The sequence below is a fragment of the Paramisgurnus dabryanus genome, chromosome 1 (assembly GCF_030506205.2).
Source record: "Paramisgurnus dabryanus chromosome 1, PD_genome_1.1, whole genome shotgun sequence".
Lineage (NCBI taxonomy): Eukaryota > Metazoa > Chordata > Actinopteri > Cypriniformes > Cobitidae > Paramisgurnus > Paramisgurnus dabryanus.
In genome coordinates, this window is record NC_133337.1 from 46722520 (window position 1) to 46745308 (window position 22789).

General features: G+C 38.5%; 4 protein-coding genes across 9 annotated transcripts; 2 read left to right on the top strand and 2 right to left on the bottom strand.

Moving 5' to 3' along the window:
- Positions 1-347: 347 nt before the first annotated feature.
- Positions 348-2235, bottom strand: tbcc (tubulin folding cofactor C). Its single transcript, XM_065262897.2, has one exon. It carries the CDS (start codon positions 2076-2078, stop codon positions 984-986), a length of 1095 nt encoding a protein of 364 aa, XP_065118969.2. The 5' UTR covers positions 2079-2235; the 3' UTR covers positions 348-983.
- A 361-nt stretch (positions 2236-2596) lies between these two features.
- On the top strand, positions 2597-15241 carry bicral (BICRA like chromatin remodeling complex associated protein). Of its 3 annotated transcripts, none has more exons than XM_065262890.2 (11): positions 2597-3031; positions 6082-6127; positions 6224-6272; positions 6355-6420; positions 8205-9479; positions 9560-9608; positions 10547-10631; positions 10733-10878; positions 11269-11363; positions 11465-11567; positions 12635-15241. In XM_065262890.2, the coding sequence occupies exons 1-11, from the start codon at positions 2941-2943 to the stop codon at positions 13087-13089; spliced, it is 2460 nt and encodes an 819-aa protein (XP_065118962.2). In that variant the 5' UTR covers positions 2597-2940; the 3' UTR covers positions 13090-15241. The 3 variants fall into 3 exon arrangements, with proteins under 3 accessions (XP_065118962.2, XP_065118964.2, XP_065118963.2); XM_065262892.2 differs by having other exon boundaries at positions 2598-5305; positions 12635-15240; XM_065262891.2 differs by having other exon boundaries at positions 2598-3291; positions 12635-15239.
- Positions 15242-15316: 75 nt separating this feature from the next.
- Positions 15317-18504, bottom strand: LOC135744632 (uncharacterized). Of its 3 annotated transcripts, none has more exons than XM_065262894.2 (5): positions 18271-18498; positions 16803-17864; positions 16263-16373; positions 15873-15989; positions 15317-15776 (listed from the first exon to the last, which is right to left on the bottom strand). In XM_065262894.2, the coding sequence occupies exons 1-5, from the start codon at positions 18278-18280 to the stop codon at positions 15748-15750; spliced, it is 1329 nt and encodes a 442-aa protein (XP_065118966.2). In that variant the 5' UTR covers positions 18281-18498; the 3' UTR covers positions 15317-15747. The 3 variants fall into 3 exon arrangements, 2 of the variants coding, with proteins under 2 accessions (XP_065118966.2, XP_065118965.2); XM_065262893.2 differs by having other exon boundaries at positions 15320-15776; positions 16803-17867; positions 18271-18496; XR_010530785.2 differs by lacking the exon at positions 15317-15776 and having other exon boundaries at positions 16263-16359; positions 16803-17867; positions 18271-18504.
- A 297-nt stretch (positions 18505-18801) lies between these two features.
- Positions 18802-22536, top strand: LOC135744487 (protein VCF1). Of its 2 annotated transcripts, none has more exons than XM_065262645.2 (4): positions 18802-18935; positions 19849-19946; positions 20431-20542; positions 20850-22536. In XM_065262645.2, exons 2-4 carry the CDS (start codon positions 19921-19923, stop codon positions 21099-21101), a joined length of 390 nt encoding a protein of 129 aa, XP_065118717.1. In that variant the 5' UTR covers positions 18802-18935; positions 19849-19920; the 3' UTR covers positions 21102-22536. The 2 variants fall into 2 exon arrangements, with proteins under 2 accessions (XP_065118717.1, XP_065118716.1); XM_065262644.2 differs by lacking the exon at positions 18802-18935 and adding an exon at positions 19168-19319.
- Positions 22537-22789: the final 253 nt, after the last annotated feature.

Here is a 22789-nt window from a genome sequence, read left to right on the forward strand (position 1 = left end):
TGGAAAATTAGCATATTTTCAAAAAAAGTGGAAAGTCCCTTTAAGTTATTACAACTTTATTGTCAGAAAAGTTACAATTACTTCATTTAAAGGGATAGTTCACTGAAAACAAAAAATCTGGCATCATTTACTCACTCTTATGTTGTTCTAAACATGTATGAGTTTTAAATTTTTATTTTGATGAACACAAAAGAAGATATTTTGATAAATGATGGTAGGCACACAGCTGACTGTAACCATTGACTTCCATAGTAGGAAAACAAATATTATTGTTTATAATAGCATTGTTTCTCCTACTATTAAAAAGTCAAAGGTTACAATCAGCTGTGTGCTTACCATCATTTATCAAAGTGTCTTCTTTTGTGTTCATCAGAAAAAAATAAGAAACTCATACAGGCTTAGAACAACATGAGAATGAGAAAATGATCACATAATTTTCATTTTTGGGTAAACTTTCCCTTTAATGTAATTAATTAAATGTACAAACATTTTGATAGCAACAATATGTTTATTTATTCTTTTTCACACAATTTTCAGAAGTACATGCATCTGTTCACCTTTAAAATGTTTATGTATGAGTTTATCTTTCAAATGTTATAGTGCAGTATGTCCCTTATCTGCAAATATTCTTTTTAAAGGGAAAAACTGAAAGCCAAACATTTAACCCAACAAACTTTATTTAGCTCTATTTAAATTCGCTCGCAACAATTGAATACATTCTGAATCTGTGCAAATCATCCAGTGATTGTGATTATATAAATATTATGCTTGGCGAGTAAAGCATTTTAAACACAATCTTCCTAAGATGACATCAATATGCTTAACTTTGTTATTGTATTAGGCATTCAGTTAACTGATTCTGGAACATTTAATGTTAATGATATCATTATATTAAAGTCATATTTGTGAAACAGAAATCACGTTCTTAGTATTAACTGTTATGACACGTTGAATAACTATGCCTATTAGGTAGCTGGATCTACTTAATCCCAACTAGATATTCTCTCCGACTCTGGAATGACAGTCCAGTTAGGTGATGGTGTACCAGCAGCAAGCCAGTTGAAGTCGTCCACCTGTTCCCAGTTGTTCCGGTCTGGATCAAGTCTAGAAACTTTAAAATGATCATGAATCTCTGGGTAAGTCCATGTGAATGGGGCAAACCTGACGTCATGACAGTCCTCAATAATTGCCCGGCTGGTCACATGGATGTATATCTGAGTGGCTGAAGTATTATGGGTGCGCAGCTGCTGACAGGGAACTGCTAAAATGCTTTTAGTGCATTGGTCAACAAAAACAGAGCTGGAAACAGGCCCACAAAGTATCTCACAGTTGCGGACCATTTTGATGTGGACGGTGCTCGGGCACCCATAAAGTCTCACTTTACAGTTTGTCAGATTGGATAACAGCACATCCCTTTGCTGAATTTCTTCAGCTTGCTTGATCAAAACTTGATCGTGGACATTGGAGAATCCACACTGGTTTACTGAGATGGCAGCATCTAGCATCACAGGACCATCCACAACAGATGCAGACTTTACTGTTGTGTCTTGAATGGGTTCTGGCTGTTTACTTGCCCCCGTGTTTCTGGATCTAAAGGCGAATTTCTTTTTAGGCAAAGCCAACTCCCTTTTGTCAGCAAGAGAGCTCTGGAGTTTCTGCAAGGATGCTTGGGCCTGTCGTATTTCATATTGCGTTAGAAACATCACGCTGTCGTTAAGAAATTTCTGGAGCTGTTGGATTTTGACAGTAGCATCCTCCAATGTTTTTGAGGCTTCGTCGCGGTCGCTGTGGTTACAGCCGGAGATGCTCGCTTCCAACGCAGCCTTCTCAGCATTAAAGGTGGACGTGAAGAAATCGCTCTTTTCTTCCGTCACGGTTTGACTTTCTTTAACGTTTCTACGCCGCTCGACCTCCTCGAGCCTCGCTTGATCCCTCCGTAACACCCTTTCGGGAACTTTAACGGCGGTGTTTACATCTCCGTCATCATTTTCCACAGTAACTTCCATTCTGAGTGCCTCCATGTTGTGAGACGGGCGTGGCGAGAGTACGTTTACCGTGACGGGAGTAAGTAAACTCATCGATGATTGGTCGATGGAATGACGGCAGTTAGTTATGCAGCGTTGTATTGGTGGATTCAAATGAGATGTTGTGAGTTCACAAATGACTGGTGACTTTTCCACGGAATTAAGATAAAAAATATTGCATTTATGAATTAATGACAACCAATCTTTTGTAATAAGTTTTCAAAATATTTAAACTATTAAAACGATTTTTAAAATATTTTTAAACCAGCTAAATGGAGTGTAGAAGTGTGTAAAAAATAGGAAAACTGTTGGATTTTTTGCCAATTGCATTTTATAACCTTCTTTTGCTTTTAATTCTTCTATTTTTTGTTTTCTTTACTGTTTATTAATGATTTTGTTTTTATTGTTCTTGTTGTCTATTAAAATATGACTATATAAATAAATCCAAATAATTAAAATAGTAAATACTGAATTTCAGTTCACAATATTAGTATATTACTTGAAAACACAGAATCACAAAACAATAATAAACATTTTTTTCTGTGAAAACAATACTGTGAGACACACATTGTATCAGTAATAATAATAAAAAACAATCCAAGGATGCGTTTTGTTTATTACGGTATGAAATTTGCATTCAGCAGACAGGTTCACACTTGAGTAATGTGTGATCTCAGGGCACCAAAGGTGTGGTCGGAGTGGAAACCCCGCCCCCTATCGCTTGTTGCCAACATTTGTATTAAATTATTCATGACTGGTATTTGGAGTGATTCTTGTAATCTGTAGCTATAATTAACTTTTTCACTTTTAGGAGGCACAGATTTAGCCACTTCAATTAAAAACAAATAGTTTTAAAGTTTTCTATCCACTTTATTTCAAGTAAAGAGCTCTGTAGTGTGTAGTGAACTAGGTAGTGATGCTGCCTTCTGCTGGTGCTGCACTGCTTCACCGGCCCGTGCAGAGATGGCGAGGAAACCCCGTGGACACGGCACTGCTTTTTCATGACGGTGAGTTTCCCCTTTGAGTGTATTATAATTTTGTGATAAAAATTTCAAGGAAAAAACACACACAACCTCCTTCCTCCCCTTCCTTCGGGGAGGGAAGAGCAAGCGTGGAGAGAGAAAAATCTATCTGAGACTGAGCAGCGAGGACAGTGAGGGAAAAATATATGAGTGGGAGAGGGAGAAAGAAGAAGGAGGAGGAGGAGGGGGAGCAAATTAAAAGTTGCCAAATGGAGATATTGGGTTTCAACAGGAGTAAGACAGGAGTAAGGGTTTGCCTCTTTTCAAGTCGTCTTTATGTCATGCAAATCGAAATAAATATTTATGCTTCGCCAACGATTTGTTCTCCGTTCGCTTTTTGCTCGACGAGTTTCTTAATACTAGGTGGGGGGAAACGTCCACGTCGCCGACCTTTCCGAGAAGGCCATCGACTACTCCGTGGAAGAATAGTACATAATCCGATCCGATTTTACCCCTTCACACATTTAAACACCTCAACAGCGATCCGAGACTAAATATGCGCTTCTTCGACCCGCGCGCCCGCCTGCGCTCCTCTGCTACCGCACAACAGCAATGCGCATAGCTGCGCAAACTCGGTTTTATTAAAGCATTTTCAAGTCGTGCGATAAAGCGATCCTCTTCAGCCGTCGCCTCTCGATTCCGTCTATTTATGGACAAAGTCCCTGTCTGTTTCTAGCTGTTACTTTGAGAGATTAAGGCGGGTTCGGTGCGTCCTGCCCTTGCGCCATAGAAAGCCCGTAGTCCTCCCAGCCGCCCGTTTGACACGAGAAGTGAATCAGTAAAATTCCGTCGTCTCAGTTCAACAGGGTTTTACTCTGTATTTTGGAAGGCTTGCTGGTTTTGTACGTGTCTGTTTTCCGCCCCTTTGACTTAACATGCGAGAGGATAGATAGGTTTTTTTTCTCTTGCAGAGAGGAAGAGAAAAAATAATTCATCTCCTCCCTCATTTGGCTTTCTAAGTTATCTCGCCTGTATGAATATATGCGTGTTAAAATTGTATATCTTCACTGTATAGTTTAATAGTAATAAAAACGAGCTTTTGATCTAAATAAACGATGTGTTACTCGTTTGGGGTTGTTTATCAAGGACATGTATTAGGGCCGGATACTGTCTAATTTTTTCTACACGCAGTTAGCAACTACACAGATACTCAGATACTGCGAACACAATCTGTTTTGGAAATGTATATGGCTAATGTAAATAGCAATTGAATAAGTAAACAGCATATTATAAGTAAACAGCATATCCTCGTGTTAACATTTTGATGACAAATCTTTGCATTCGTGTGTGGTTTGTTTGCCACATTCGCGAGTCTCTCCCTCAGTTTGTTATGCTATTGGGATTTAATCTCCAAATAAAGGGTAAAAATACCCATTTCTGCAATTTTTTCAAACTCATTAAAGCAGTATTTTGACTAAACCTATAGCAGTACAGGTCTTTGATACCAGGACAAAAACATATCAAGCTCCTTTAAACACTTGTCACAAAAAGGATACAATTTTGGGTAAAACATAGAGAAGACACTTCTTGCCCTTATCTGTCTCAACCATAATATTTGTTAGAAAACAGCATAACCTTACACAGAGTAAACAACCAAACCTGTCAAACAAGTTTCACCCATCCCCCACATGTCTTTGTTTCACACGCTTCCACACGTGCATTTTCAAGTCGTGCACTTTATGTTTTTGTGGTAATTTTGGGAAAGGTTATCAGAGATAACATGTTTTAAAACGCAAAACTCTTGTCTGTGTCAAAAGCCCTTTATCTTTCGACGGCATATCAGTGACGCAGTTATCAAGCACCAGTCGCCATTTTGAAGTCTCTTTAGGACACTGCTGTGTATCCGCACTCCGCAGCTGCTCTCACAACACAAAAGATTAAACAAAGCAGGCTTTCATTCTGTGACAGAAATGTTTTTATTCATCAAATACTGTTATATAAGCTGTCCATATTATACTATTTATACTATTATTAATATGAAGGTCCATGCAGAACACATTTAGTTTACAAATTTACAGGTTACATTTGAAGCCCAACAATTTAGTACTATTCACTTCAAGAGAGTTTTTTAGTTGGTTTGATCTTCGGTGGAAAAGTAAAAGAAGACAAAAAAGACTGCCACATCGGAATATAAACACCCCAACTTTGTCCATCTCCAAATATATTTAAACTGTAAACAAGTGTACCTGAATTCGCTCTGTGTCACAAATACTTGATCTTCCGACATAGAAACGTGACAAAATTTTGGCTTCTTGGCCTGTAAGTTCATAAAACGCACATTTTTGCTTGGTATTTAATGTTAGATATATTCGCAAACTATATCTCTGCGTATTTATTTAAGGAGCTGTATGTAGGTTTTTCTCTGTACTAAATACAAAAACTATGATATATTTATATGTATATAGAAGCATGCTAAGTTCCTGTATCTATTTATCTGAAAAAAATTATGTAGCCAGTTAATCTTTTTTTAATGTCCCCGCCCATTGCCAGTGTACCCAATAGTGTATTTCGACAGCTCGGTTGCCAGTTATCACAGTTGCTTAAATAAGACCGCAATGGCACATAAATGCGACCTCCGGTGGATGCAACCTCCGAAATGATTGCAGATTAAGTAATAATAATGCGCATGAGAAGGTTTGTAATTTGCAGACAACAAAAACATTGCAAACGTAAAATAAGCAGATACAATTATGCTTTCCATCATCAGTTGTGCACCTGTATGTGTTTGGCAACACGAGAGGGGGCAGAAATAAAACCCATCTCCAATATTTTAAATTTAGACTGCGGTACAAAGTTCAACCGCTAGAAGTCAATTTTACATACAGCTCCTTTAATAAAATTGCTTTGCTTTGATTTCGTATGCAAAATATCCTTCAATTGTAGTGTGCAGGATGCTACACACTACATCTGTAGGGTCCTTCAGCTTTTTAGCGAATTTCTATAAATCCTATATTTCTGTATAGCCAAATCATCAGGGCTAAAGAAAGAAACGTTTAATTTGTGTAATCTCAAAATGTGTCATTGCTGTGTCACAGGTGTAATGGATGATGAAGACGATCGACGTCTTCTGGATTTTATAGGGTGAGGAACTTTTGAAGTGGTTCACTACAATTAAAAAGGCTCTGAATATTATTTTTTTGAAGGCTTTGTTCTAAAAACCCTTTAATCTTTTAACAGAGATGTGCAAGCATTGAATGAGTATCTTCATGGTTCCAATAGTAAAACAGTAAGTATCTTAACAGGGTATAATATTAGTAATTTATATAAATTTAATTTAGTATTAACACCCGCCTTTGACTTTCAAACAGATCGGAGAAGATGATGTGACAAATGCAGCATACGGATCTGCCAGCGAGTTCTTTACTGGTGACACTGTAAGTATTTTTTGCAATTTTGCATGCAGTGGTTGATATGCTTAAAAAATGAACTCTCACCAAGAGCCATGTGAGTAAAAAAGCGTGTTTGACTTTATGCAGCGCTGTGCAGACCAATCAACATATGACACACGAGCCCTTTTAAAACAGAGATTACGGAAAATACACTGAAAATGCATCTTGGATTTGTCTGGGATCGTTTGATTTTTGGTTAATTCACACTGGTAATAATTTTCCAGAATCTATGCAAACCACACACATACCGTAAAGATCCCGTAAAGACACCTGATGTATATTTTCCACAGCATCTGAAGTTTGATAATTATTCGTGATTTTTCTAACAAGAAACCACATGCGTGATAACTTCTAGTTGCAATTGCACGCGCATCCTCACTACGGCACACTCCTTACGGCATTGTTTCTGCATCTTTTTACATTGAATGTTTTTCCGTGAAAGTTACGGCAATGTTACTAGGTCCCCTTTACAGGAGCGATCCTGGAAGATTTATAGGATGCATTTGTGTTCACACAGAATTTCTGCCAGTTTTACGGAAAGTGCTGTGTGAATGGGGTTAAGGTGACGCAAGAACGAGTTTCAGATGAAGTCTATGTGTGTTTCACACTGCACGCATAAGCATTACATCTTAAACAGCAGACTGGTGCTATGTTTTCACACTGACAGTGTTTTTGTGCATGGAAGAGTTGGGGCTCTAAACAGGAAATAAAGTGATTTCTAGGTTATTGCATCATGGGGCAGTTTCTCAGACAGGGTTTAGAAAAAGCCTTGGTTATATTAGGACATTTAAGTAGTATTACAAACTAACCTTACACAAACATTACTGGTATGCATGTTGAGACAAACCAGTGGCATTGATATATTTTAAGATATGTCAGTGCAAGCTGTTTTCAAACATGTCTTGCAAGTCTCAAGCATGCAATTTAGGGCGCACTTACATTATCCAAACCAAACCAAACCATGCCCCAGCGCGATTGTCACCCCTCCCAAATCCCCCAGGTGCACGCACTCTCAGTGAACTTTTTATAGATCCGAGTACGGGCACGCTTTCGTCATTAAGATGCGATTTTTTTGAAAAAAAGCAGGAAGTAAAGCTCTCTCTTAACACTGTAACCCACCGTAATGATAAGTCTGTGTTTTTTTTCGGAGTCGTTTGGTGCGCAATTACAGACAGCCCTCTCACATGTCATCATATTGCTTAGTTGATCTGTCACGTGTGCAGCTCGGACACTTGTAACCCCGTTGGTCGCATCAAAAGGTTTTTACGGAGGCAGATGAAGGTGAGTGGTCGCGCAACTGACGTCTTCACCTTTTGAATCGCGCTCAGGCGCGATTGCGCTCACACCACAGCCTTCCGCGCCTGAGCCCAAGTGAACCGCGCTCCAGGCCACCTCTGCAACCCGCCGCGGCGCGATTAACCAAGCCGCGCCCAGGCGTGGAACAGAGCGATCACACTAGTCAAACAAACAAGGCTTCTGGGGTCAAACGCGCCTGAGCGCGGTTTGGTTTGGATAGTGTGAGTGCGCCCTTAGTGTGGGACAATGCTAAAGCCCTGCCCGGGAAACCATCCCTATGTATTATTTGCCTTGAAAACAATTAAAAGTGTGGCTGTTTATAAATTAACATCCGAATAATAATTGATCTACTTGGATCTAAATTTAAAATTTAGAGTTTAATTTCTTTTTTAGCCGTTTTATGTTGTATCATAAAGAGCTTTATTGCAAAACATCATGTTAATAAACAGCTCTTGATTTGGTTTTCTACTCAGGGTGGCTCAAATGAAGGACTCAAAGATGACCACAATCATTTGGAAAAATTTGGGAGTGCTGGCGGAGCTGAGCTTCAGCTCTCAAGCAGTCTCCCATTCATGGATGATGAGCTTGAAGGTGGTCCTTCACCAGGTGACGTTGACCTTGAGGGTGAAGACCAACCCTTTGACATCCTCCAGAAGTCACTGCTTGAAGCAGATATCACAGAGCAGACATTGGCTCAAGAAGCCCTTTTGGACTCTCAACCATCTCTCATTCCCACAGCTAACGCCTTCCCTCAGCAGCTGGTCTCTGGAGGGTTCGGTGGTGTTGCAGGTCCTGGTGTGGTGGCTGGTGGGGTGCAACCTCAGACTTTTATCCAGCAGGTTCCCCAGCTGCCAAATGGCCCCACCGGACACATCCAGGTGGTGGGGTCCTTTAACGGCAATGCCTCGTCTATGATGACTATCAACAGTTTGGAACAACCTCAGATACTTTTGAGACCAAGTGGAAATGTAGTGGCAAACAACAGTGGGCAGGGTGCAATGTTTGCACCGTCTACAACAAATCAGATGTCAATGTCCTTTAATAAAGGGACAATACCGGTTCAAAACATTATCATCCAGAGAGGCCCTACACAACAAACTTTGGTTCGATCCATTCAGCCCAAACCCCTACAGACAGGGGCACAAACTGTATACAGTATCAGCAACGTCGGGCTTCAGCCCAGCACCACTGCTGCTACGAATTTAGTCAGTAGCCCTTACACGACCAGTGTAGTCAATCCAGCCAGCAACATTGTAATGCATTCACCCCTGGGGCAACAAGCACAGCCCCAATCCAGTCAATTCTTGGTACCGAGTACTATTTCACTCACCACTGGTACCACTGTTCACAGCTTCCAGGCTGTGAATGGGCAGGTGATACAAACGAACACTCAAGTAGGTGACCCGTCATCAGTGAGCACTACCACCTACTCAATCCTGACCAATCAGAGCACAGCAGTGCAGCTTATTTCAGGCCAAAACTTTTCAGCTGGAGGACAGTTGATTGTAAATCAAGGTTTGGTCAGTGGAAGTCAGGCTTCTCCGACACAAAGACCAGGTGCCACCACCAAAGTTTGGACCGCCAGTGCATCGCCTAGCCCGACTCCCATGCAGACATCACAGAGCTCAGTGCCCCTTACCATGGTCAATTCTGGTGTCCACCAGGTTTGTCAGCAGTTATCGGTCACCCCTGGACAGCACATCCTTTTACCTGTAGCTCAGAGCAGCCCAGCCTCTTCTGGAGTTCAGGTAAAAACATGAAATATGTTCAATTTTTGTACTTTACAAAATTGGATCTTTCATAAATGTGAATGTTTCTTCAATTTCAGGACACCACAGCAGGCCAGACGCAATTAGTTAATCTCCTTGGTACCAAAGGTAAGACTAAACATTTTTATTAAAGGGATAGTTCGGCCAAAAATGATATTAAACCCATGATTTACTCACCCCCACGCTGTCCGAGTTGCATATGTCCATCGTTTTTCAGACAAACACATTTTCAGATATTTTATAAAATGTTTTAAATCTTTCAGTTGATTACATGTAATGTTATGGGGTCCACCCATAGTCCACGACCTTCAAGTCCAAAAAATCACAAAATAAATCCAAACGGCTCCAGGATGATAAACAAAGGTCTTCTGAGGGTAATCCGCGCGGTGTTGCTTATAGAAATATCCATATTTAAAAGTTTATTAACGAAAATAAATACCTTCCGGTAGCGCCGCCATCTTAGACTCCTCTGTATTCAGGAGAGAGTATTAGCGTAGTGTACGCACTTTTCTTAGTGACGTATGACAAATTCGGAGGGCGGGGGCACAGAGCAGCAGCAGAGTAGCCTCCGTAGGCTGCGTAAGATCTCATCCTGAATGCGGACGCGACTAAGATGGCGGTGCTACCGGAAGGTATTTATTTTCGTTAATAAAGTTTTAAATATGGATATTTCTACAACACCGCGTGGATTACCCTCAGAAGACCTTTGTTTATCATCCTGGAGCCGTTTGGATTTAATTTGTGAAGGATGGACGCACTTTTTTTTTGGACTTGAAGGTCGTGGACCCCGTAACATTACAATTAATCAACTGAAAGATCTAAAACATTTTATAAAATATCCGAAAATGTGTTTGTCTGAAAAACGATGGACATATGCAACTCGGACAGCTTGGGGGTGAGTAAATCATGGGTTTAATATCATTTTTGGCCGAACTATCCCTTTAACATTCTTAAACTATTCATCAGTAAACACATACAGTATGCACTCTATTTGGATAAGCAAAGGGTTTTGCTTTTGCAACTAATGATATCATTTTAAATCTTAGCTGTGAAAACACTAACTCCTGCCCATCTGGAATCGCCTCTCACCCTGAACCGACCTGCAACTTATCAGCTTACCAGAGGAGGAATGTGAGTTCCACACATCTGTTCACTCTGAAACCGTGAACTTATACCCGACTACTGTACAGATGACTTTGGACCAGGTTTTTAATACATGCCTCCTTTTATAGGGTCCTCCAGCAGCTCAGAAAAGATCACAATGGAGTCATGTCTCCAGAGCGGACACCCTTCTCTTCCTTTCCCGATGTCATTGAGAGATTACTGCCCTATCATGTTTTCCAAGGCTCACCGCCACAGGATGAAGATTTTACCAAAGGTGTGCTTTTAACACTTTTTTACCCTTTTGTTTAACAAAGAAACGAAATATGCCACCATTAGATTTGTTGTTTTTTTCAATGGTATAGTGACCATTTATAGGGGACTATTTTCAGGCACTGCGTAATATCATTGCGCCTGCTGCAGCAATGTTACGGCAGCAAAGTCCTTGATTATTACGCCAGAATGAGAGTATAGCTCCTAGCCATATCTGTCTAGAAAATCGCAACTTTTAATTTTCCGTCAGTCTTAGTACACGATGTAACTACAGAAAGTCAAGTTTTAAATAGGAAAAATATTGAAACTCTTTGGTTATTTTTTTCAATGCTAAGGGTCTAATCAGATCAAATGGATTGTGCTAAGCTATGCTAAAAGTTGTTTTATTGTACAGTTGACGAGGAGTTTGAGGAAGTTGCTACGCAGGTGTTGAAAAAGACGCAGACCATGGTAAACAAGTACAGGCGTCTTCTCATGGTGGAAGCAGAGGTAGGCTTTCATTTAAATGAAATCACTGTAGTTACATTTACTTGTAAGCAGTCTCTCGAGAATAATTTGCAAATACTTTCAATTCTTTATGCTCTTTTCAGAGGTCAAGTCCTTCGTCAGAAATGGTGATGATTGACAGGACGTTTAACCAAGAGGAGCGGGGCAACTTGACCCAAGACAAGCGAATGGTATTGGTGGATCCAGGTTAGTAATTGGGCAGGAGGAGGAATTTTATTTGAACGGTGAATGTTTGTGAATAGTTCTCATATGAAGAAAATGTGACTCCGCTAATGTCATTTTTCTGTGATTTACTGTTTTCTACATAAAATCATCCTACATAATGTTGTTGAATGTTTGTGATTTTCACAAAAGTTTCACAAAATGCCTTCCAAGAAAAATTTCTTCGAAAATTATATAAACATACAGATATGTCAAATGAAAGAACAGACCCTCTTCTTTCAAACAAACAATAATAAAAAAAAACGTTTAATCTGATCTATATTTTTTTCTCTGTTTATAAATTCTTTAATATGGGTATTTCTCTTAAAAAAATATTTTTTTTAGCATAAAGCTGAAATAATTGCATTTTTATAATGGAATTTTGTTAGAGATCAGATTCAGAACTATTTTCAAACATACACAGAAGTTAAAATTAGTAAATCATTTTTTGCTTCAGTTTTTTTATAAATTGGGTAATTGGATAATCGCGGTATTAACATAAAACCTCATCAGGAACACGTTTGATGTTTTCTTTTAATTGACGAGATAACTCGTCAATGGCGGGGAAAGAGTTAAAGATATCAAGGTTATATTTTATCAGAATATTGAAGTCAAAGTTTGAAAACAATGATTGAATTTAAACTTTGATGCTCCTTATCTCATATTTAGACTTTAGCCTGGATTATACAGACAGGGTCACACATTGGAGACTTGAGTCAATGGCTTAAGTCTATTTAGCTTAAATTTTTATTAGGATTAATCTACACTAAACTAGAATATAGAGATATTGGATCGGCTGGTAAAGTGGGCAGTGCTCCGACACTTAGCGCAAATGCGTTTTTGGCGACCCAATTCGAGGCCCGCCTCACCGTCCTTTGCCGGTCCTATTCCCCTCTCTCTCCACACTGTAGTTCACTGTCCTCTGTATGTCATTAAAGACAAAAACGCCCCCCAAAATACTAAAGAGAGATAAAGATATAGATTTACCTTCAATCCTTTAGCAGATGCAGCCTTAAAAAATTTATGTAATATTATGATTCTCCGCTTTTCAGATGCTTTCATGGAAGAGTTCTGCTGTGGCCCTAAGAGGAGGTGTCCAAGTCCTGAGGTGATGACCCCAGCCAGCCATGAGGAACACCCCAGCGGATTGGGATCATCCCCGCAACATTCCACGATTCACAAGGATGGGCAGGGAATGAACAGCCACACAGAACCTGCCTATAGGACAGACTCCCAACCAGATAAAGAAATAGAGGAACACAGAAGAAGCCCTATCAAGTTCATCTTGGACATGAAAAAATTAAAAGCCAGAACCCTCATCAGCAGCAGTCATCATTCTCATTACCCTGCATCTCCCAGCCAATCACAGCATAGCCCCCCCCAAGGCTACCATTCAGACAGGGTTCGGAGTCACGAACAGCAACCTCCCTCGGATCAGAGTCACTCCTCATCGGCTGACACGGACTCTGTGCTGGAAGCCGCCGTGAATAGCATCTTAGAATGTTAGACAGTGCCATATTTACGTTAGTTTCATGTTAGCATTTCATGCCATTTCTGTGCAGGATGAAGTTCATGAGTTGGCATTATACAAAATGCACACGGCGTGTCGAGGAATATAGGACTTATGATGGTGATACTCTAATACTGTGCCTGTTGTTCTAGAGCAGTTTACACGAGAAAGCCTTTTTTGACAATGCGTCACAGGATGCATTTGCAATCACATACACACACACATACATCAATATATTCACATATACACAATCATGCAGTACGTTTGGTGTGAAGTTTGGAATGTCATAGGTAGACATTGGTATTTGTAGCTTATTCTGTATCAAATACATTAGATAATCTGTCCGCACTTAAGGTTGCTCAATATATCATCGAGGTAGTTTTTGACCAAACGAGGCACGCGAACACATCGGCACGTTTTGATGTTTTTGAGCATTAGCTGTGCTCATTTTTTTACTTTTGTTTTAGTTTTGTACCTTACAGGTATGTGATCTCTCCACAGAGACAAAACTTGCGTGGTTTTGTGGAGGAGAAGTTAAGTCCTCAGATTGAGGGTACAATGTTACATTGTTTTATCTTGTTTTTTTTTTAGCTCGACTTCATTTTTTTTAATGATGCTTTTTGCAAAATGTGTCCTGCTCCCTGTCTGGAGTAAATGTGTTCTGTTGCACACCTCGAAATATGTCGGTGAGTTTCACAAAAACGTCCAAGTCACATTTCAGTGTGAAATCAAAAGACAAAAATGGACTGAATTGGATTATTAAATAAAGGACTTTGTGACGTTACTGTCATGACACTTAGGCACAACCCAAGACAGTAATGTCATACAGTACTTTATACTGTACAAAAATTACTGTACTATTGTTTTAAGTTGATACGAATCAACATAAATTAAAAACGGTACCAAAAATATGATCTATACTTTGCGATTTATTGTGTATTATAGCAACATATTTTTTGCTTATTTGTCATGAAAATAATGTCACAAGGCAATGCTCAATTATGTTTAAATTTATTATTTATTTTTCCTTTTAACCAGGACTGATTCTTTGCAGGTTTGGGGAGATTCATCAACACAAATTGTTTAAAACTTTTTCCCCTGCTGGTCAGGTTGTAGTCTGCAGTTTCTGCCCCTAGTGGCAACTTTTATTTGCACAGGAGAAAATGACCTTTATAGTAATTTTACAAACCCTGCAGATCTCTTCTCGTTATTTAAGTTTTATGGGACTAAATTGATATAGGCAGAATTGGTGCCATCAGAGCATAATCACATTTGCATCAGTCTCTAGGAGGATATAACAGATTTGTGAAGTTTTGTTGAAGGATGTGGGATGTGTTCAGATCTGCTACATATTTTAATTTCTAAAGTACTAATTAATTTTAAAAAGGAAAATATTACATATTTTTTCACATATGTGTGCCATTACAAAGTCTTTCAGCTACAACGATCATAAACCGAGCAAAGAAAAAGTTTCCATTACCATCCATTAAAAAGCCCAAGGTCACCAGGTTATTGCATTGTTTTTGCATCATGAACACTAACTTCCACTGTCTTTTTTCCAGCAACGCAACCAAAAATAGACAGAAAAAAGATGCAATTCTTTACAACATAATTCAGTTTGTTTGCATTGGGTAATGCAATTTGTTAATTCTGGTTAATGTTAACTAATGCATATTGTAATATTGTTAACGTTTTGTATGAATTAGCAATGATCAATAGTATATTTATTATTAAACATTAACCTAAATTAATAAATCCCCAATGTTAGAGGGTTGAATTGTTTTTAAGCATTACCCAAGTTAAATATCCTCCCTGATCTGAGCTTCAGCACTTGGTAACTTGTAAGGGAGCAACTGTGAAGACCTTCATTTGAAGAGCTTCTTTGCCTTAGGACAAAGCGAGTAAAACACAACTAGTATAAATTGTTTTATTGTGCGAGTGTGGCCTTTGATTATTGTAACACTCGTTGCTTTCAACTTTTATTTTTTGCAGCACTCGAAACTTGATTTGTAATGTTTGTATTACAAAATAGAAACATGAAACACAAATATTTATACTTTTTGTAAAGGAAAATGTTAAAGTTATTTTTATTATGTTAGGTATGTGCTCACGTCATACTGTATGTGATCAGTTCTTTATTTGTGGTTTTTGTGAGTGTTCATTACAGCAACAAAGATAAATCAATATTAAATACATTTTGTAAAATATTTTGTAATGCATTTTTATTACTTAAGTATTGTTAAATTAAACAACTGAAAATATGTCCACAGTGACAATAAATCATATTTTCATGTTTATAAATAAATCATGTTTGCACAACTTTCTAAAAAAAGCATAATAATACTGTAAAAATATTAATTAAAACTTCAGTAAATCCTCTCCATGCTTTTAGTTACATAATTACAAAATATAAAATACTGCAATGTAAGTTTAGATTTACATTTAGATTATACTTAAGAGCTTTCAGATAAGTTTGTTTTTTCATCAACATTATTCATTTGTAACAATTATTGCATGACAAACTTCAATTTCCTTGTGACACAGAAAAGAAGTGAAAGATTATACTAGTTGCTTTGAGTATAATCTAGCAAGGTTGTTCCTCCAAACCTTTCCAAAATATCAAGCTATGGGCATATTAACAAATACCAGATATCCTTAATGGTATTTCCTCCATCGTTCTTTCTCTGCAAAACACAACATATAAAAATACAATTTCATTTTATGAACACTAAACTTTTTTTTGATGAACATTATAATCTTCCGTTCATAATCTGACTTACTTAGATGTGGGTATCTCCATATATAACACAGGACACAGTAGCCAGCAAACAGCAGAGATAAACCACCCATTCCTCCTTTACGAACATCAATATACTTTCTGAAGTACCACTGCCAACCTGATCAATCACATTAAAGCAACACACACATGTAATAACAGAAGCTAAACCACATCTGACTTGTGCATGTTTTCACACAACGCAAACAGAAGACATTAGTGGTCCTGTAAGGTTGTGGGTTTGATTCCCAGTGAACACATAAACTGATAAAATGTTTACTTATATAATGTATACTAACTGTAAGTTAAAAGCATCTGCCAAATGCACAAATGTTAATGTGACTTAAAGCCTTCAAGTGAATTTTAGCCATGTTGTGGATGTTAGGGCACAAACCTTGTTTTAACATGGTCACAGTCTCTCTGGATGACTTTGGACTTTTAGCTCCAAGCCAGACACCGAGTTCATTTAATCTCACATCTCCAAGTTTCTGCTGTATGAGAGGCACTACGTGAACAGAAACATCATTTACATCTTTACATAACCTATGGTTTTATTTGCATGATTATTGCATGATAATAGTGTCATGGTACCCAAATTTATCTGTTAAATAAAAGAATGTGGTTCATAATAACATACATATAGCAGTCTAATAATTCCACTAGTTTGCCATTCAGTAGTCATAAGATCGTGTTAAACTGGGGTTTTAGATTTTCATTTAAAAAAATTCAAAGAATAAAGACAAAGCAAAACTTGTAACCAATTATTTAAGACAATATGCTGTCTTTATAATATTAAATTATCATTTATCTTACAGTTTAAATATTTCTTCATGCTAAAAATATATGTAAATGCAAATGGAGGTCCTTGCCATCATAAAGTTTGAAAACCCCTGATCCAACCCATTATATACAGTACTTAAAAATCAAACATCACCTGTGCGATTATGTGATGGACCAGGGAACTGATGCTTGTTCCACATATTCTCATTAGAGGAGTTTCTGAAAGGTTTAGTGGAGATCAGCATCCTGTAGGCTGTCATTATATCGGGATTCAATCCTAGACATGGCAATCTTGATCCATGCGCATCATCTACAGGTCGCTGAATGGACGTTTCAAAGAAACGGATTGAGGGTGTAGTAGAGGAAACCTTGGCTGTTTCAAGTTGATTTGATTGTTGCATGGTTACAGAAATATCTTTGGTCTCAAAAGCAAAACCTTTGTGAGTTTCCAAAGGCACTAACAGATTATAAGATCTTTTATAATACAAACTGTCTTTGATGTGGTCCCACACAGAAGTCTTGGATGTAAAGAAAGTAGGAGTTTTGAGCTCTTTTACTGTTGATAGCGGATGAACATCACTCCTTTGGCCGTTTGGTTTGGTGTCCTCCAAGACAGTAACTTTTCTGAGTTTTGGATTTTCATGTACAGATGGAAGATTTGTGTTTTTTTGAATGGTTGGGGCTGTGATGTTACTTTTGGTGATGGATAAATGTTCTGATAATGGTTGCACTTTTATCTTCTTTTTGGCTTTAGTAGTTTTTCCATTAGTTTGAGATGCTCTTTGTGTTTGTCCATTAGCGATCTCACAAAAGCTTTTATCTCCTTCATGATCTGATAGTGAGGTAGTGCTCTTTGACTTCTGTAAAACCGACTCACGCTCTTTCTGTCTTTTAGCAGACCATTTGCTTTTGGGTCTCTCTGTGCTCTCAACTGATGTGACTTCAGTTGCTTGAGAACTTTCGGCATTGTGAACAGACTTATTTATGATAAATGTATCTGGATTTCTCCTGTCTTCGAAAGCCTTTCTCTCATCAAATATCATACACTTATCTGCTGTGGAGATCTTATTATGGATCTTCGGTTTGGAAACGGTTGCACTCTTGGGGAGATCTTGGGGTGTTTTAAAGGTCTTCGTGGGTTGGGCATCTGGTGCCATTTTGCAGTGAGGAAGGTGAGACTTCAACCGTTTGAAGGACTTTCCACAATATGGACATTCTTCTAAATGGGATTGAACAACCATAATACAAACAAGAAGAAATGTCAGACATTAAACGAATAAACCGCAATGAAGGTCACTGCATCACAGTTTTACTTTAAGCATTTTCTATTAAACCAGAAAGTGGGGGGAGATGTCAAAATGCTCATGCCTCTAACTAGTTAATAGTCTTTTCATCACGAATGCAAAGTTGTTGCTTGCAATTGTCATTCAAATATGGGGAATATTAGTGGGAGGGACATTCTTATTCTCCATTTTATTGGACAAGCTGATTAGTGCAAGACACATCAATATTTTTGACAGTGTATCTACTAACTAGTTAGTACTCACTTTGTTAGTGTATCTAAAAATTATTTTGTCAACTTTTAGCAACATACGACCTTGCAACAAATATTTGACACTTACCCACACTCATATTTAACGATTTTCCTGCGCCTTTTCTTCAGAAGAGAGTTAAAACTTATCTGGTGCCCGTATGTCATTATTTAAAACTTAGCTCAGAAAGCATTAGCATTATTTAAAACTTAGCTAACATACGTAAGCAAACTAAATATCAAGGACATTTTAATTATCTCACGTGGACATGCTTGAGAGTTGCCATCTGTTACCCCAGGAACAACGCACGCACACACGCGCTACAGTAACAAACCTCGCGAGAGACCATGCTGGTTTATTTTGAGACCCCGTTAGCTGCCTTCAATAATGCCTGTATTTAAATGATGTTTGTTCGCATAACGCAATCACCTGAAGTGCTACACGCGAGAACCGACCTGGCAAAACGTTACGTGTGAAAATACCCGTTTTATACAGTTTATGGAATGTACGTGATTTTTTTCGATAACATTTAATTTAATACAAAATATAATTACCAGAATTGTGTAAAGTCATTCTTTAGCAAGTAACTCTGTTTCTTTGTGTTTTCTTTTATTAACTCTCTACCTTAACAAAAAGTCAGTGCTGTTTAAATGATATACAATTAAAGTTGATTATTTTGTTTATTTATTTTCATTCCGATTTTTTTAAACATACGTTTTACAACAGCAAAAAGTGGGACAAACGGTCATTACGAGGTGGGTACCCTACAAAGATAATACAGTACAAAAATATAACAGTAGAAATAGATTTATTCGACTTCATGTGGCGCAGCAAAAACAGGCTAACGTCAAAGTACCGCGAGAGCGATTCGAGAAATCCCTCGCGATTAGTCTAATTTCAAATCGCTCTCGCGGTACTTTGTCGTCAGCTCTTGCATCAAACACACCCATAAAACGTTACGCATCAGAATTTTACAATACTGCGTGTCACGTCACAACGACGTGCGTGTTACGTCATCGCGACAGCAACAGATGGAAGAGTGAACGAGAGCGATCCGGCGAGACCGATACATTATAACTTCAGATTATGGCTGAACTCGAGAGCAAACAGACAGTGGACGTCAGTTATTAAATAGAAAGGTACTTCATCGCGTCATTCATTTCAATTCATACACGCTTCTATTCAACTAAACCTACTTCGTTCATTTTGTAGCGTGAACGGCAGATCGTGAGGAGGAAGTAAAGTCAACCACGCATAGCATTGTGCTACGTCTCTATGTTTGTCTGTATCAACAAACTATCGCTATTTTGCATAGCCACATTAATATCGTTATGGGTCGATCGATCGAAGCAGTAAATATGCAAATCGTTTTTAATAATGTCAAACATTAATACGAAAACGAAAGCTAAAAAGGTGGAGCTGCCGTTCTTTGTCACTCGTATGCAGATATGTTGTCATGTATGAACTGAATAAAACTGCGTATCCACACACAAATGTACACGACTGTATTGCTCCTTGTTATATATGATCTCATTGGAAGATACGAATTTGTCTTTAATGTCTATATTGTGTTCGTACACCTGCAATGTAAATGTGACTGCAGCCTATCTTGATAGGTCCAGTAATTCCGTGCATTTTTTAAACAAGCACCATTTTCCTCATCATTAGGGAGGAAATCTTTGCAGGTTCCCTCATACTGCTGAAAGGGTAGACGGCGATCTGCCCATATTTGGCTGTCAAATGCACACCATGTTGACAGAAAGCAGGTAAGGACCACCCTCACATCCATTAGCATGCTTTTGTTGCAATGTGCATGAATCCTGCATTACAAAACATCTTTCTGCTGTCACTCTATGCAGATCCGCTGTGGCACTTGATGTCAGGTGGTTATTTTTAGATCATCTTAGTACAGAAGTCTGATCCTCTTGACTAGCTGCTATATTGGTTGAATGAATCTTTGCTGAGCATCAAGCTCGACAGCTCTTGTGTTGGTGACACTTTTATTATTATTAAATCTCAAATCTGAGTCATAATCCTGCAGCGGGCATATTGATGACTAACGGTTCAATCAAATCTGCAGCACTCCAATGCACACACATTTACAACAGCTGCTCGGCATGGGCTGCAATAGTCTGAGCGCCTCAAACAGGCTCGGTGGTTTCATAATAATATACGATGGCGATGTAAATCACTCCATGCGTGTTAAACAGACCTTGTGCAGGAAACCATGATGATGATCTTTGTTTACAGGAAGCGTGGGCGCAGCTGTGAAGGGGAGGAGACCCAGGCCTTACCCCAGGCAAAAAGATCAGGAGGTTATACCTTTCTACCTGAGCTTGGCCGTGATGTCTGGGACTCTGAGGTATGTTGACCAAACTGAGACACTTAGGTTATTGTAAAACGAATCATTATACCATACAATTCTTTTTATTATTCATATCTAGCGTGCATAATGTGCTTAGTTTGCAGGCATCCCTAGAGAATTGTGCCGATTGTCTTTTTTTACTTAAGGGCGATAGTTTATTTTCTAGAATTGAGTGAATAGAGAGCTGCAGGGATGACGTATTTTTGTAGGCCAACCTTGAACGAAAGGTATTTCTTTGACACAAGGTGAATGGGATATTTTCACCCCTTTCAAGCCATCTGTCAACTTCCCTTTTTCTCGACAGTCTTCCAGCAGTGACAGCAGTGGCATAAGCAGTCCAGAGCAGATGATCGGGGCCAGTTCCTCCATTCAGACCACTGACCAAAGACGACTTCCTGTTTCCCAGGCTCCCTGCAGCCCTACCATCCCCACCCAAACAGAAGATCCAGCCACCTCCTTGATCCAAAACGGCGTCTCGTACCACAACATCAACCGCATCCTGAGAGAGGCCCACTTTAATAGCCTGCAAACTCGTGGTCAGCAGGGGCCGACGTGATTGGGAGTGACCTGTGACATGCAGTGGACCTGTGAGAGGGACATTGGCACAAATAGATGCCCTCTAAATACATTTGTGTTCAGCACTTTTTTCATGTTTCATAGTGTTTATGTGGGACTCTACTTGATCGTGTTGACCATGAACGTCACATAGGTGCTTTATAAAAGTAATATCTCAAGTTCATACAAGATTATACGAGCTTTGTCCCATTTATTCTACTAACTAGACCGTCACACATGGTGCTGTTCAGAAGATCGGTCATGTTTTGCACTCTTTGGCCAGTTAAATAATAATCTTAAGGCCTTTGAAAGCCGAAGAAATGAAACTAAACCCTGAAGAGTCGGTCATTTTAGGAAGATTACTAATGCTGTTGGTGGGTGTTTACAGAGGATCTGTAATGTAACCATGCTGGTTTGGTTCTCGCTGGTATTTTAGACCTTTCCAGGAAGTACGTGTGGCTTTAGATTTCTTAAATAACCAAAACTCAGGTCTAGAGGATTGTCTACGTGCCATGAAGTGGTGATTTTGTAGCTATAGTTTAGACTTTAAACAAGCAACTTAGTGCCAGATTTTTAGAAAGCCCTTATAGCCTGTCTTTACTTGAACCTTCAATATCACACCGGAGAGAGAGGCATTTGGACTATTGGGCCAAAATTTCATGCATATTAGACTTGGGTCTGTTTATGTGTGTAATGAAGCTCTTTGAATCATGATTTGAGTTCTGATGTTACTAAATGACAGCTACAGTGGAACTAAAAAAATATTTGGACTTGGTACAGTAAATCATTGCATTAGATTAAATCATTGCCTGATGTTATGATAAATATACAATTTAAACGTCTTATGAAATATGCTGGTTTAGTCAGTTCTGTGTAACATGAGGACGCGTCTTCTATGGGCGCAACATAAAAAATGACCTAAAATTAGCCTGCACCCGACTAAGCTCTCTATAGCGCTCTTGACTCCAAAGTCCTAAGAAATACTTGATCATTACACATTTGTACAAACCATTTTGCCGTTTATGCATTGTTTGACCAACATATACAATGAATTATATAATTTCAGAATGCTTATAACAAACAAGCAAGCATTGGGTCTCATTCACTAAGCATGCATAAGAAGAAATTTCCTTGGTGAATTAGACCCATTGGTCTTACTAAAATAAAATGCTGATATATTTAGTCTGGAATCCTTAACTGAGTTTCACGTAGGCAAGACAGGTTAGTCACATCTGAGCCACATGTCAGTGCACAATACTGTTCAATCCAGGCACTGTGTGAAGTCTATTAGCTTTAGATGATGAGAATCATCCGAGCGGTCAACATTCTGTTTGTATGTAATATATAGCTAGCATATATACAATATTTGAAATCATTGTTATTTTATGAAACATTGCTTTAATGTAAATGAAAATAAAGAGTTTTCTTAATATATGTGTCTATATCTCAATGTCTGATTATGTGTGCATGAGCGTAATAAGACAACTGTTAAGGCTTTTGTTGTGAGAAGTTTGGTACCCATTTATCAGAATACTTTTCTTTCACACAAATACTTTTTCTTTTATACACCTCTGCACATAAGTTAGACATTAAAGGTTTTTTTCATCAAGCTATACTTTGTGGGTGTTAATGTTTGTGTTTACTTGTAAAATAAAGACTGGAAGACATATTGTGGGAACACTTAAAGGA